The following is a 15,582-nucleotide window of genomic DNA, read 5'->3' as shown; positions in this document are numbered from 1 at the left end:
AGAGAAGAGAGGGCAACGCTGCAGCCTCCTGCCTCAACTGGCAGGAGGAATTGTGCCAGCCCTGGCCTGAGGCATGGAGCTTTCTTTGCCAGGGAATTGGATAGCCGATTAAATTGGTGCATCTGGGATGGCTTGATTGTGCTAAGAGCCTTTAGAGTAAAGCATGTACATATTCTGGAGGTCCCAGTCCTGCCAGCCAGAGAATGTGAGCTGCTCTCACGTTCAGTGCTAACAGGGGACAGCTAGTATCCCCAGTATGTCTAAGCTTTTGCTTTGCATGCTTTTCCCAGAGAAGAGGAAGTTGATAAAGTCACAGTGCTGAGGAGATACTAAAATGGTAGCTAGGTTGAGCCTCTTAGTGTCACACTAGATTGTGTGTGACTGTGTAGCTGCCCAACAGGAAAGATGGGTGATGCAACCCCATTGTCTTGCCTTTTTATGAGGATTTGTCAATGTGAATGTGGTTAGGAGAGGATGGTAGCAGCAGGTGAAACACTGATGTTTATTTATTTATTTATTACATTTTTATACTGCCCAATAGCATAAAGAAGAGCATAAAAACCATGAAGAGCATAAAAACAACCAACAATTTAAAAACACTAATACAAAATACAATATAAAAAGCACAACCAAGATTAAAACCACACAGCAAAAATTGATATAGGTTAAAATATAGAATTAAAACAGCAAAGTTTAAATTTAAGTTAAATTAAGTGTTAAAATACTGAGAAAATAAAAAGGTCTTCAGCTGGCGACGAAAGGAGTACACTGGAGGCGCCAAGCGAACCTCTCTGGGGAGCTCATTCCACAGCCGGGGTGCCACAGCAGAGAAAGCCCTCCTCCTAGTAGCCACCTGCCTCACTTCCTTCTGCAGGGGCTCACGGAGAAGGACCCCTGTGGATGATCGTAAGGTCCAGGCAGGCACATATGGGAGGAGGCGTTCCTTCAAATAACCTGGACCCAAGCCGTTTAGGGCTTTGAATGTTAGTACCAGCACTTTGAATCGGGCCTGGACCTGGATTGGCAGCCAATGAAGTTGTAGAAGGACTGGCGTGATATAGTCTTGTCGGCCAGTCCCTGTTAGTAGGCGGGCTGCCCTGTTTTGTACCACCTGAAGTTTCTGGACCACATATTTATATAGTTTAGTTCATTGGGACATCGGTGTGCTTTTTATTTTATTTTGCACCTTTGTTAAAAAAAATGTATTGTCAAAAAAAAAAAAACTTATTTAGCCTAAATCTGTAAGAAGCTCATTACTTGGATGGATGGATGGATGGATTTGTTTATGTAGTTAGTCAGTTAGTTATAATACTTTTATTCTGCTTAATAAATTAAAATCCCTAAACAGTTTTGTACATGTAGAATGTCCTGAATGGAAGCTTAATGCATAAGAAAAGCTGTGTAATTCTGAGAGGCAGGACTTACTGGTGGTGGCATTCCTGTTGATGGTTATAGAGTTTATTTGTTATGAATGTTGCCAATTATCCCAGGGCAAATTGCATCATTTTTAATCAAATGGTAAATTCATGAGTTAAAACTGCATGTACTATTATGCTGCTGTGTGTCTCTTGCATACAGGAAAATAATACAAAAGTGTCCTTTTGGGGGATGGGGGGATGAATTCTTAATAGTTTGTTCAAAAAGTTGAAATTTGCCAAGCTGGCACTGAGGGTGCATAAAAAGAACTTTTTTTAGTGTTTTGAAAACTACTTGGCAGTGCTGAATTTTTAACCATATAATTGGGATATTTGTGCCTTAAGGCATATACCCTCTACTTTTGAGCATCTGAGTTTTAATTAACAATGTTTTGCAGTTTTATTAGCTGTGGCTCTTGAAAGATCATTATAGCTAGTTGAATTAATTTCGTTTCACTGTGGCTTTATGAAAGAGCTTAAAGTATAGTGTGCATACCTTAAATACTAATACACTGCATGGTGAGAGATTCTTCAACTAGACTTGGTTCCCACAGGAAGTTTATCTTTCACAAAGCAAACAGTCCATGAGTTGCCACTGGATTGTTTCCAAGTACTAAGTCATTGAACTGTTGGAAGGGTAGATGTATATTGTACTTGGAATTGGGACATTAGGCTCAAATCTTAGTTTGCTGAAGATCTTATCAAGTCATATCTCAACCTGAGCTCTTAATCTGTGAGTAATAATTGCTTTGAGGATAAATTCTATATATTAAAAGTGGATTCATTCTCCAAGTGCCTATACTTATGAAGCCAAAACAGTGCCACCAGAGAAAAGCAAGGCTTTGGCATGCTCAGAGGTACTCTCAAAATTTGCAGAAGTGCAAAAAAAAAAAAAAAAAAAACCCTTTAGGAAAAAATCTCTAAGGGAGCACAAAAAACCAGCCCAGTGAGGACTGAGCATGGTCAGTGGACACGGAATTCTGAATATTTGGGGATTTAAAAAATTGGAAACCTGTGGTAGAGGGAATGGGGAATGGAGTGGAATATCATGAAATAAGATATGGCTGATAGGTTGGAACAACTGAAAAGGTTGCTTCACAATGCAGCATTTTGTTTTGCAGCTCCCACATTTAAGTTCTGTAAAAGACAGCATGGGTTATGCATTCAAATGGTTGTGTATATTGCTACTCCTGTAATCACTACTGTGGATGAAAAACATCGAAACACAGACTAGTGTTAAGTGATTGATAATTGTGTTCAGATTATTATGTGACATCTCTATAGGATGTACCTTGGATCTTGACTGAGGTATACACAATTGCTTTGAGTATGTGATGTGTGTGTGTTGACCCTATTGGACTTCCTTCAGAAGTTACATATTTGAAGTACTTTAAATGATATTAATAGTAACAAGAATATAAACAAGTACATAATTTGAAATTATATATTCCAGTTTGAGTCCTTGGAGGAATGTCAATTCTAATGTTGAAACAAGGCACAACAATCAATGTTTGTCCCTTTCTGCAGAAAGTACAAGCAACAAGGGAGAATTTTGATTCTAATAAAATATCAGGCATCATATAGCTTAACAAAAGTATTGTGGAATATTACAGAGTTCTTTACCTTGTAGTCTGAACAACACATTTACGTCAGATTTGAATTACTGGGTGTTTTAGTCTCATACCACAATGAGACAATTGGGATACCTGTGGTGGTGAAATCTGAACAATGAGTTCTTCCATGCACAGGTGAAATGGTTCATCTTTATAGCCTTCAGTGGCAGGTTGCAAAATTACAATGAAATGGCTGAGTGGTCCACTTGTTTTCAGTAAGTTCTCTCTTCTTTATGACAGAAAACGAAAAATTATAAACAAAATGTATACCTTTAAAAATAACGAGACTGCTCTTTGTTTTCTGGAACCTGTTGTGCTCTATGAACCATTTGGACATCATGATAAACCAAGCCGCTGCAAGACTCAGTTTAGCATTACATCCAAACCTAGCAAATAGTGCTTAATTGTAAATATGTTTTGTTTGAAACAAGCCAACTTCATAACCCACGATTTGTTTCAAGCAACTCTTGGTTTAGATTAACCAGTTTGTCAGGCTAACTGTGGCTGATGAGAAATGGAAATGAGAGCTTCCCCCAACCTGCTGCTCATTCCATCATAATAAACCATGGTTTATCACGATGTCTGGACTAGCTCTATGTATTGAGACAGCTATTTTTACAAAAACATTTGTTTTGACAGATTTTTTCTGTAGTGGGCTTTGGGGGTTTTTTTCCAAGTGAAGAAGTTAGAACATTGTTTTCTTCCACCTTCAGTCCTCAGGCACCACCTCCACCTGAACCAACTTGGGAAGAAAGACAAACAAGCGTTATTCATCTTGCAGGCGAAGACTTCAGGGAATCTTTGAAGAAAAAGAAGCACGCCCTTGTAATGTTCTATGCCCCATGTGAGTGGATGTATCATCTATTTGCATGGTTAAGAGGCCATGCATATATTAGAAACCAAAGCTTTTCAGTGCTTTTGCACCAAACTAGACATGAAAGATTTCTGTTAAGTAAGAAGCCACAGCTCAGTGGTAGAGCACATGACTTGCCTCAGAAGGCCCCCGGTTCAGTACCTAGCATATCCAGTTAAAGAATCTCATTCAAACGAACGTAAGTAGAATGCCCCTTCAGACTCTGCAGCTCAATGCGGGGAAGTTGGCTGGGAGATGGCATATGGGGACATAAGAAATGGGGCCATAATTCCCATCAGTTCTAGTCAGAATGGGAGTTGTAGGTGAAAACAACTGGAGGGACACAAGTTGCCCACCCCTGCCCTGCACAGTTTTGCCTTCACACATTCAAGGCTTATAATGCTATTTTGCACCTTCTTAATTCTAGCAAGACTATATTGAAGAAAGAGTAATGCTCATTAGCAATCTTGCCATGAGTATTGAGATGTATCATCAAAATTAAGAACTGAAAAGGGGCTGCTCTTGGTTGGATATATTCCTCAACATTTAGAAATAAAGGACTTGACTTCTGGTGTCCACTTAGTAATGGATATACATTAAATTAAGAGTCATGAGGAATCCTATGATTGATGTATTTACACTTATTGTAATATTATAATTTCCTGTGTTCAGAGGTTCTGCATCTTCAATTTTATCTCAGATAAATGTGAGAAACTGTGTAGTACCTTTGATATATAATGCACTCATAGACACTAGCCTCTTCTTAATCAAGCATGGTAGGAAGTAACTACTGAATATTTTACATCTCTGCTTGCAGTGAGATAATTATTAGGGAAACAGAACAAGTACAAATCATTGTGTATTGAGACGGTTCCTTTTCGGCACTGGTAATGTGCCTTCTGTTTAAATTTGATCGATTATCCTTGTTTATCGCTTCCTCAAGCATGGGACCTCTCAGGGTTTTTATGCCTACCAATTACCACTAACTTGCTTATTTTAGTGCAGAAGGAGAACCACTAAGACTGCCAAACTGCTTTCATTCAGATAATTATGTTTCTCTATTCAAAGCCACATCCCAGGTCAGTGGAGCTCCTGAGTCAAAGCCACTGTACTGTGTTCAGTAAAGAGCTACAAACATCTTGCATTATTAGTTTGTTTTCGGAATGGAATAGCTTGGTTCAACTCCTTGATGCTTTTTTTATGCCTTCCATTTAGTTAAGCTAAAGGTCTGTGTGCAGATGTTAGTGTAGCTGGCAAATCCCCATAAGTAGCTACTGAGAAGTGTAACATCCAAAGTTGAGGACTTGTGAAAGATCCCAACGGCTACTTTGTAAAACTGCATTTTGCCATTTTCTAATCACAGAAGTAGCTCCTGCATTCTTCTATAACAAAATATTGTAGAGTAGAGTGCTTCTGTTCAGGATTAAATCCAGTCTATTCCAATCTTCTAACCCATGTTGGCTTTCTCTCCCCCCACACCTCCCTGCTATCACTAACAGTCAGTTAACATTCTGTGCCCACTCAGTATGTTAAATACTGTTTCTCCATTTAGGGTTTTTTTGGTGGGTGAAGTGGACATACTTATGCCCAATCCCAGGTATAATTAAAATCTTGGATTTTTCCATTTATTTCTGGGCCTGGACACATTTAAAAATGCCTTATTAGTATTTTATTTATTTATTTATTTATTACATTTTTATAACGCCCAATAGCTGAAGCTCTCTGGGCGGTTCACAAAAATTATGAACCAGGAAATGACTTATCCAGTCAGTGAGATGGATCTCTGTGCCCTTTTTATATCTGTCCCTCTTCCTTCATACTCCTTTCTAGCCACTTAATTCCATTCCGCCTTTGATCCAATTTTCAATTTCCCCCCCTCTCACATTCCATGGTCATTAGGCTAGCTTTGGAAATTTTCTGTAGCATTTTTCCCCCTACTCTTTTTGTTCTTCTGCAAATCATGGTGTTTTTTAAAGTTTCCCAATGCCTTTCTGTTATACTTGGATGCTGCTGTTTTGGGTCCATAAGCACAAGCTCTTGGTAAATTGAATTGAAAATTGAGGGAATTACATGGGAAAACAAAATAGATTTTTTATGAAATATTACATCACCACTGGTCTTTATAGAACCTTCTGGGAGAGGCCCCATGTCATGTGTCTCAAGAACTCCCGCCTTATTGGGAGACAATAAAGAGATCTGCCAAGTAATCCACAAAGTTTTATTCAAGCAATAAACATCTCTTCCCACCTGAAGTGAGTCTAATCTCTAGGAACTTTCCTCTAAGCAAAACTGTGCAAACTAAGCGAGACAATTGTCTTTTCAAGAAGAACGGAAAGCCTTTTCCCAGAATGCTTTAACTTTAGGGAGACTGGTTCTGATGCCGCTTCTGACGAGATGCTAGCTGGGCTGACTTTCTCTCACCCTCCTTTAGCTCCGCTCATTTTAGTCTGCCTCGTACCTTAAAATCAGCTAGCTTCTCAAGCCCCCCCTCCCTTGGAAGAATACTGATTTTCCACTGACTGTGTGTTGTTTACACTTGAAGAGATAAGCTCAAGAGAAATGTCATTCCCAGCTGGATAATAATAATAATAATAATAATAATAATAATAATAATAATAATAATTAATAATATATTTCTTACCCCCCCCTCTCCACGTGGATCGAGGCGGGGAACAACAGTCAATATGAAACACATTAAAAATGGATTAAAAACATAGCATACATGATTAAAACATCCTTAAAAGAGGTTGAGAGTCCATGAGAACCACGTTCCCCACTGGTATAAGCAAGTATGTTTCTAGCGCCATCTCTTCTGCTTCAAAATCTAATTCTGATTGATCGCCTGATACTCCATCCCCATCCTAAAAAGAGCAGAGCTAAACATGACACCTGTCCATTCTCCTTCCTTCCTTCCTTCTCACCTTGTGGCATAATTAGACAGTTCTAGATCAGGGGAAGTCAACCTGGTGTCCTCCATATATTTTGGACTACAATTCCTATAAACCACAACCAACATGGCCAATAGTAAGGGATTATGGGAGTCAAAAAAATCTGAAGGGCACCACATTGCCTACTCTTTTTCTAGATAGTATCTTAAGGATGTTGTGGAGCTCATCTCCACTTTCCACAGAGTGTAAACATACAATTTCTCAGAACTTTGACGACAAAACCCTGATGACTTCCCTCGTGCATCTTGTGATTGATTCCCTTGAATAGTAGATGGATAGGAAAGCTTTCCCATGTACATGGTCCTCCTCCTAATCCTCCTTGTAATTTTTTTATACGATGAAACCAGTGCAGTGAACATTTTTCCAGAACATGAAAAAAACAAGTCCTTAGGATCTAAATAACTGAGAACACAGGAGGGAAGACTTCTGTTGCTTTTGTTTTCCCTCCTGGATTCACAGGGTAGAATTTGGCTTCCTGAGTTGGACGGAGTATTTTTCCTTGTTTCTTTTCTTTTCTTTAGGTAAAGGGAAGTGGCAGAGGCTTTGCCTTGTTGGGAAATGGGAAATGGCTGAAGAGGGAGGCAAGCAAGCCTTTGTAAAGAAAGACGAGGAGGGTGTCCACTGATATCATCGCCATGCCCATTTTGCTTTTCTCTGTGCTGTGAGAGGTTGAGTTCCATGCCTCTCTTAACATGGAACAAAGGACTTGCCCTCCACTGGGAAGAGCAGCAGCTATGTGCCTGGCATTGTGCAGCATTTCCATTGGGGTGCCATGTGACAGGATTTAGATGGAGCCAGAAAGAGTGGCTGCTGCTCTTCCTGCATCCATCTGGCTGAGTTCCTGCTCGTGGACCCCCCTGCACCTTCCCCCATAGTGAATGACACAGGGCAGGTGACCAAATGAAGGCTGGAACCTCTCCCAACTTTCACTTCAGCCGGGGAGCACCACTCTGCGGCTGCCTCATTGCTTCCTTTAAAGACCCGGTTTTCTTTCTCTAGGCGCAGCTGCCATCAGCACTCTGTGAAGCCTAGGAACTCACAGATGCTTACTGAGCCATTAAAAAAGAACTTTTCCTTTTAAATTCCAAGTCTCTTTCTGTGTATATACAGAGTCCCTTGAGTATATAAAAACACTCACTTATTTAGGTGGCCCTGTTTTACTTCCACACACAGATAGGCACTCAACTATCTGAGTTCGCTATTAGAGGGAATGATGCCATCAAGCCTATGCTATAAATCTGAGCTTTATTTTGATTTGTCTATGTAATGCCAGTCTTAGGGTGGGGATTGCAATTACATTTCAACATCTTTTGAAAATGATGCTTCAGGAGCTGGAAAGGATTTTAAAAATTAGGTTAATGGAATATCTGCCAATGGAAGACAGACTTCTCAAGTGATAAACTATAGGTAACATTCACAACTGACTGTATAAATTGGCCCTTAGCCTGCATTCTTTATTAATCTGGAGGCCTGATCTACTCAGAGCCCAGTCAAAATAGATTCTTTGAAATACCAAGATGAAACTAGACAACTTGTGGAAGGAATGACAGTTTATTGATGGAAAATGGATGCAGAATAAAAATACATAGAAAGCTAACACATCTGTTCAGCCGATAAAGCTGACAACTTCCTCTGGACGGAATATACACACAGGCCCCTATCAACAGTATATGAGATATTATCCTGCGACCCAAAGTTCTCCAGGCTGGTTGTGCACATTTCCCCCCATGGAGCGGGACCAAACTGGTTAGGCCTCAGCCCAATCTTTTATACCCTTTTCTGATATTTTAGAACATGCCCAAAGGTAAATGAATTAACTTTCCCTATGATTAAGAGATTCCAACATTCCAACATGGGCAGGAGGCAGGAACACCCTCTTCTCAGTGAGATAGAAAAGTAAACCAAACAGAGGAAATTATGCAGTTGCGTAACTGTTGACATAAGGATTACACCCTTATCATTGTCAGACAGCTAGCAATTGTTAACATGTGGATTAGTGCCTGCTTGGTACCAATCTCTCCCATGTAAGAAACCTGCTAAAATTTGCCCAATATTGAGGCCTACTTTAAGAAACAAGAAAACTGCCATTTTATTCTATACTAAATGGGCCTTTACCAGAGTTTTAAGCAAGGCAGACTTCCCAGTGAGCCAGGAACAGGAATAGGACACCACCACAGAGAACTCCAAGTGGAGCTGAAAGCCAGACAAGCTTGTCTGTATGTTGCTTGTTGTATGTTAGTAGAAACAAGAAAGTAATAATAAGAAAATGAAAGCTTCACTTTCTAATGCCTTGGAAGGATGGCAATATTATTAACTTTTCAAATGGCTTCAATTTGCAGGGCTCTACAGGGTGCAGAGAATGGACATTTCTAATACATAATTTCCAGCAGAAAGCTGATATTCAGTTTGCTTTACTAATCATAAGGGAACTTTTCAGTTAACGTGAAATGAATATCGCTTGCTTCTAAGGTTTCTTTCCCAGGGTGATTGCAGCCATGATCTATTGGGGGGGGGGGTTAGCTAGAGGACATCAGAGTCATCCCCGCCATTTCCCCCATTTTCGTCAGCTGCATTTGCATTGAATCAATTGACACAAAACTGCTATGTGTGTTCCTGGAATAATAATCTTTCTTTGCTTTTTTGAAAGGGTTTGTTGTTGTCCAAATTACAAAACTGGACATGTTTTCCTTGATTGTAGGTTGTGTTGACTGAATAAGAATAAATATCACTCGTTTTGAGCCCCCCTGACCCAATTCCTGTGGTACATTTTTGTATGCACTCCCTTATTTATAGAGCTGTATGCATTGTTATAATGGCTGCACTGAAGTTCTTTTCATCCTAATACACATCAGAAACATGGGACCAAAGTTAAAAATTAGAGGCAGTATCCAATGCTAATGCTCTGTTGCTGCCGCTAACAGTGCTAACCTGTAGCAGAATGCCAATAGCATATGCTGGTGTGTCAAGAATGCCAGTAGTATCTGCTCTCCAGAAAACCCGTTGTTCAATCATGCTCTTGCTGTTGTGCTAGAGGTCATTTACGCTAGTGCTGTATCAGTGATGTCAGTGGAGGAGCAGTGTTGAATATTGCCCAATGCTTGCAAAGTTTAATTGGTAGATTAATGAACTAAAGTTTAGTGATGGCAAACATTCAGTGGACTGAACAGTAAGGCACACTTCTTCTCGAATTCTGATCGTAAGAAATGAAAAAAGGTATTGAAGCTCTAATATTTTTACCTTTTTGTTCTAATGAGCGGTCAACTCACACTTTCAGTATTTCAAAGGCACCTATATAGGTATTCAAAGTCGATTAAATTAATTAGTTCATTAATTAGTTCATCCATTAATTAGTTAATTAAATTGATTAGTTAATTAAGTTAAAAGCAAGGTGACTAATCAGCTAAAAACTCATTAATCTAGTGTCAACTCTACTGAAATATCATAGAGCCCCAGAACAGACAAACAGTATGGGCAGGCACTCTGTATCTTATAGGAGCTGAGTGAACCCTTGTACACCAAGCAGGTAACTTCAGATGTGAAGTGGGCTAATGAATTAAACTGTCTTATGTAACGAGCCCTCCGTTTGGGTTGCCTGCTTCATACCAGAACTTGTCTGCTTGGTGGAAGGGGTTGTGCAGTTTTCCCACCATGCGAATGGTGGCTCACATGTAACAACAAACCAGAATGTGGGTTGTTGTTGCATGTGAATTCTGCACTATGGTTTAACTATGGCTTCTCTTCCTAAAGTTTTCTTCTTTGGTTGTTTGTAATTAAATCATAGTGAAGTGTTCACACATAATGACAATTCATGATTCAACAACAACCTATACTCAACTTGTACTCTGGGTAGTTGTTATGTGTGAACCAGGTCAGAGTCTATTGTATTATTGCAGGTACGTGAACTCTAGCTAGTTTCTTTAGACACTGGTGGGGTTGTAGACTCTGTTTTTGGATGGCAACTTCTGTTCATTAGAAATATCCTTAATGGAGTAAATAGTGCTTTTATCAGCAGTGTTTCAAGGATCTGTTATGTTTTTCTTTCTTAAAGATGGATCTGTGAAGTGATTTCTTGCTGGTACAGTCAATATTCTTCCTCTTGTTGTCGGAGTTTATTAACTGATACTAAAGGAGCTGCCCTTAAAAGTACTTGTTTAAACATTGCACTTACTCCAAAAGTTATGAGTCAGCTTAATGGACTTGAATACTAACAAAGCAGGAAGTGTGGGTTCAAAGCTAGGCTTTCCAACAGTGACACTAAAGCTGAAGATAAATTTGTCAGGTTTTGCACTCATAAAGCTTCTAGTTCTTGTATAACAGGATTTCTCCTTTAAATCTTTAATAACCTTAAAATGTTGCATGTGATTTAATTGCTAGAAAGGAGATTAGTTTTAGTATGCCGCTATGTCAGCTTTTAAAGATATGAATGTCTCTTTTTGGCAGAAAATTTTGCATTAGCAATAGAAGGACACCATTTCCCACTGAATAATATGTTTCTCCATTAACATGTTCCTACTACCAGCCAGTTGTGATGTGCCCTGTGTAGGGTTTTAGCATATTTTTTAATTTGTGGATCATGGTGGCTTTGTAATTGGATCTAGTATATTGTCTTCACCCCTAAATGATGAAGGGTTTGAGATCTGCTCACATAAACACTGCTTCTATAGCTATAGATGCCTTTAACATCACGCTCGTGGAGCAGAATTTGGTTTTACGGAGAACCTTGGGGTTGCAGGTGTCACAGTCACTTGACAAAATATGAGATAATAGCAGTGCTCAAGCAGAAAGTGTGTGGGCAGAACTGTTCCCATGGTTGCCTCTGGGCCCTTCCAGTGCTTGACATGTGTGCTATTTTGAGTAAGTGAGCGTCTTCAAGGGTTAATGGAACTCTGAAGCAGGTTCTGTGTTGTTTCCAAGCAAGAGAGGAAAGTGACAGTAGAGACTTTGACCATTGTTGCACTATGTTCCTTTCTTCCCTTTACAGCTGGTAACAGGTTAACAGCTTCATTTGCAAAGTGCATGCTGAGAAAGGGGTTTAAGCAATGGAAGTGTGTTTTCAATCCTCCTGGCTTTAGAAGGATACTTAGATGGGATTTTGAAAAACGCCCCCCCCGTAAATTACTTACTTTTTGTAATAGAAACTGAATGGCTAATATGATGACATCAGTTATACTAGTGCCTTTCCTCACATTGCTAAAACCAATGATTTCACAATAAATTAAATTAAAAAATGGCAATAACTTCTAAATAAATAAGAATTCTACCGCCACTTCTTTGGAGCCATAAATTAGAATGTTTTATTTAATCTATTTATAAATTCTGGACACAAAATGTGTATTTTTCTATTTGAAACTTTGGGCTTCGTATCTTTTTATTTATTTGTAATATTTATATACTTCTCCCCATAGAAAATTTTGGAGCGGTGTACAAGATAAAATAAAATTAAAACAGAATAAAACACTTTAAAATAGATTTTAAAAGAAGCAAAATGTACAATGAACCACGGTTGGTCGTAAAGGAAAGGCTTCCTGGAATAATGACTGCAATTATTTTATTCGAAAATCTGTAGAGGCTTAATAGTGTACCTCCTGGGTTGTAGACTTTCATCCTTCAAATATGTATACATAGACTCTAAGAGAGTTGATGTAAAATAGCTTATGAATATATTCCTTGTTTTCTTGTGACATTCTTATTCACTTATTGCAATCATGTATATTACTGATATACATGTCTAATATATGTAATATTTTATATGCCTACCAGTATATATATGTCTGTCATATAATACAGAATGAAGTCAGTGAAATGAATGCTTTTTGGCTCGTATACCTGCTATTTCTTGTAAACACTTCGACTGGAAGATAGATAAACAGTGACTGAGTTCTCTGATTTACTCAGATTTTTCTTGTCCATTCATGTTTTGCTTTTTCCAGGAAAAATCATCTTTTAGATTAAAATTTCAGTAGTATTTCTAATATAACATAAAATATAAACTCACTTATGAAAGTAACCAGGAGGATTTGTACAAATGGCTAGGTAATAATCAGTTGCAATTGACTGTGACTTAAGAACGTAAGAAGAGCCATGCTGGATCAGACCCAGGATCCATCTAGTCCAACATTCTCTTCACACAGTGGCCAACCAGCCGTTGAAGAGGAATGACACAAGTGCAATAGCACCCTCTCCAGTGTAGGGGAAAACTGAAAGTCTAAAATTACAGGGTCCCTGGTATTAGATGCTAAGGCACGCTCTTCACAAATAGTCCTGGTTGTTGTGGTGTTGTAGGTGCAGGTGCATTTGAGGATTCAAGACAGAATTCATTCAGTCTACACAAAATTTAAAACAGCTACTCACACTTTAAACTAAATGCATTTTATTAAAGAAAAGAGAAAGTTTAACACAGTCACAAACCCTTCACTCAAGCACAGCAAAATAAATCATACAAATCTAGAACTTCAGATTCTGTTTTCCCCACATTCCCTCTCCCATTTAGCTCCATCAATGAAGGACTCTATTCTCTCTTCCAAGAAAGACTTGGGCCTAGAAGTCCTTTTATTTGCCCTGAATCTCCCACCAAACAGCTTCAAGAGATGACCCTGGGTTCCAGTACTATGAAAGAGGGAGGAAAGTGTCTTCCTATCCACATTCTCCACACCATACATAATTTTGTACACATCTGTCATGTCTACCCTAACCCTTCTTTTTTCCAAGCTAAGCAATCCCATAAGGAAGTTGTTCCAGCTCCTTAATAATTTTAGTTGTCCTTTTCTGCACATTTTCCAGTTCTACAACATCTGTTTTTTTAGGTGTGGTGACCAGAACTATACACATTATTCTAAGTATGATCGCACCATAGATTTGTATAAAGGCAGTACGATACTGGAAGTTTTATTCTCATTTCTCTTTCTAATTATGCCTAATATGGGGTTTGCCTTCTTTACAGCAGATGTACACTGGGTTGACATTTTCATTGAGCTGTCCTCCACAATCCCAAGATCTCTTTGTTGGTCAGTCGCTACTTTTCCTCCAACGTGTATCACTTGCTTATGTTGAACTGCATTTGCCATTTGGATGCCCATTCTACCAGTCTGGAGAGATCCTTTTGGCACTCCTCACAATCCATTTTTGTTTTAATCGCTTTCAGTAATTTGGTATCATCAGCAAACTTTGCCACCTTGCTTCTCAATTCCAGATCATGTATGAACAAGTTAAGAAGCACTGATCCCAATGCACATCCTTATGTTGTTTACACCCCGCCTTTGTGACAACTGTCCATGTATTTCTACTCTCTGTAACTTTAACTGCTAAATTTGCTTAGGAGTCTTTGAGGGGTTATTTTGCCAAGAACCTTTTGGACGTTCAAGTAAACAATATTAAGAATTCTGCAAGAAAAACTAGGCCTGTATGAAAGTGAAGCGTACGAGAGGATCTTGCTGTAGCTCAACCATATTGAACTGTGATGCTTTTTGCTACATGGGATCAATGCAAAAGTATGGTCCTGTTCATTTCAGCTGCCTGTACAATGGGATAGCATCACAACATTGTTTGGATGGACTTGCTGTTTGAAAAATTGGTTTAGTGCTTGCTTAATGTAGCTTAGTTTATATAGTAGCATTGTCATATGCTGTGGGCATGACTGTAGCAGGGTAGGGCCTCAGCTGTGGAATGTCATTCTTTCACTTTGAATACTCAATATTACCTGCAGCGATGGACGTTGAACTTGAAGATTAGTTCTCCTTACTGATTTTCCCCTGTCTGTTTTGTCTTAGCAATTTACACAACATGGGTTTCTTTTACTTCCATCTGTTTTCTGTTCAGAGAGTCTCCTTGGATTCAAAAGGCTCTTCGTTTTGCCTCCTTTTAAACTCTTGTACTTTTCCTTTTAACATTTTTGCATGGCCTCCCTAAAATATGCAAACCATCTGTGCCTTTATATACTGATGTTAAACAGTCCCTAGTCCAGATTTGTAGTTCTTAAATTTGTCCTTCAGCCTATAATTAATCATCTTTCCTATAAATTTTAAACCTGTCGTTTTAATGAGGCAGCTTCCCCTGGCTACATCAAACCCAGTTGTTGAGTGCTTATTACAAGCCAGCCACAGAAATATAAGTGTATTGCACATGGCCTCTCCGTGAAACTACTATGGAAATCTTCACAATATCCGTGTCAGTATATATCTCAAGAAAAAGTGGATTTTCCATATGTGCGCCTGTTTAAATTTGGGATTACTCTGTCATATGAATCTCTGTGTTACAAGACCATATAAACAAAGTTGGAGAGGCTCTTCTGAGATGACTTGCCTAGTAGACTAAGAACTGGCTTCACATGTTACCTTTGGTATTTAATTGCTTTCATAAATGGTGTAGCAACAGAAGAAGTAATTGATCATAGATCACCCTCCATGCATGGTAAATTTCATTGAAACTGGTAATTCCTATTTAGCAAGCCAATCTTTCATGAGGTCACTTCTTCTACATTATCTGCTCACACAAGCCAGCTTTTCACTTTCTTAAAGAAAATACCTTGAAATTGTTCCACACTTCTATATATGATATATAGAAGATTGTAGAGTATTCCTATTTTTAAGCAGTAATTTCACACACACACACACCCTAAAAGTGTTATAGTGGGTGTGAGGAGGGTGTAATGAAAATGAGGTTTCCTCCTATAGGAATGAAAATCTCATGTCTAATGCTTTCTGAGCCTTTCCGTGCTTTAAATGAATGACTAGGGTGGGTTTCTTTCCATTTCCTAC

General features: G+C 38.8%; 1 protein-coding gene across 1 annotated transcript in view; it reads left to right on the top strand.

Moving 5' to 3' along the window:
* Positions 1-15,582, top strand: part of PDIA5 (protein disulfide isomerase family A member 5) — a 174,577-nt gene that overhangs the window by 134,224 nt on the left and 24,771 nt on the right. The window contains exon 14 of the mRNA XM_063116675.1: positions 3,742-3,872. Within this exon, the coding sequence (XP_062972745.1) occupies positions 3,742-3,872 (131 nt within the window). The remainder of the gene's footprint in view (positions 1-3,741; positions 3,873-15,582) is intronic.

This window comes from Elgaria multicarinata, chromosome 2 (assembly GCF_023053635.1).
Source record: "Elgaria multicarinata webbii isolate HBS135686 ecotype San Diego chromosome 2, rElgMul1.1.pri, whole genome shotgun sequence".
In the NCBI taxonomy this organism is placed as follows: Eukaryota; Metazoa; Chordata; class Lepidosauria; order Squamata; family Anguidae; genus Elgaria; species Elgaria multicarinata.
The sequence above is the reverse complement of the archived record's forward strand: the minus strand, read 5'-3'. Positions and strand labels throughout refer to the sequence as shown.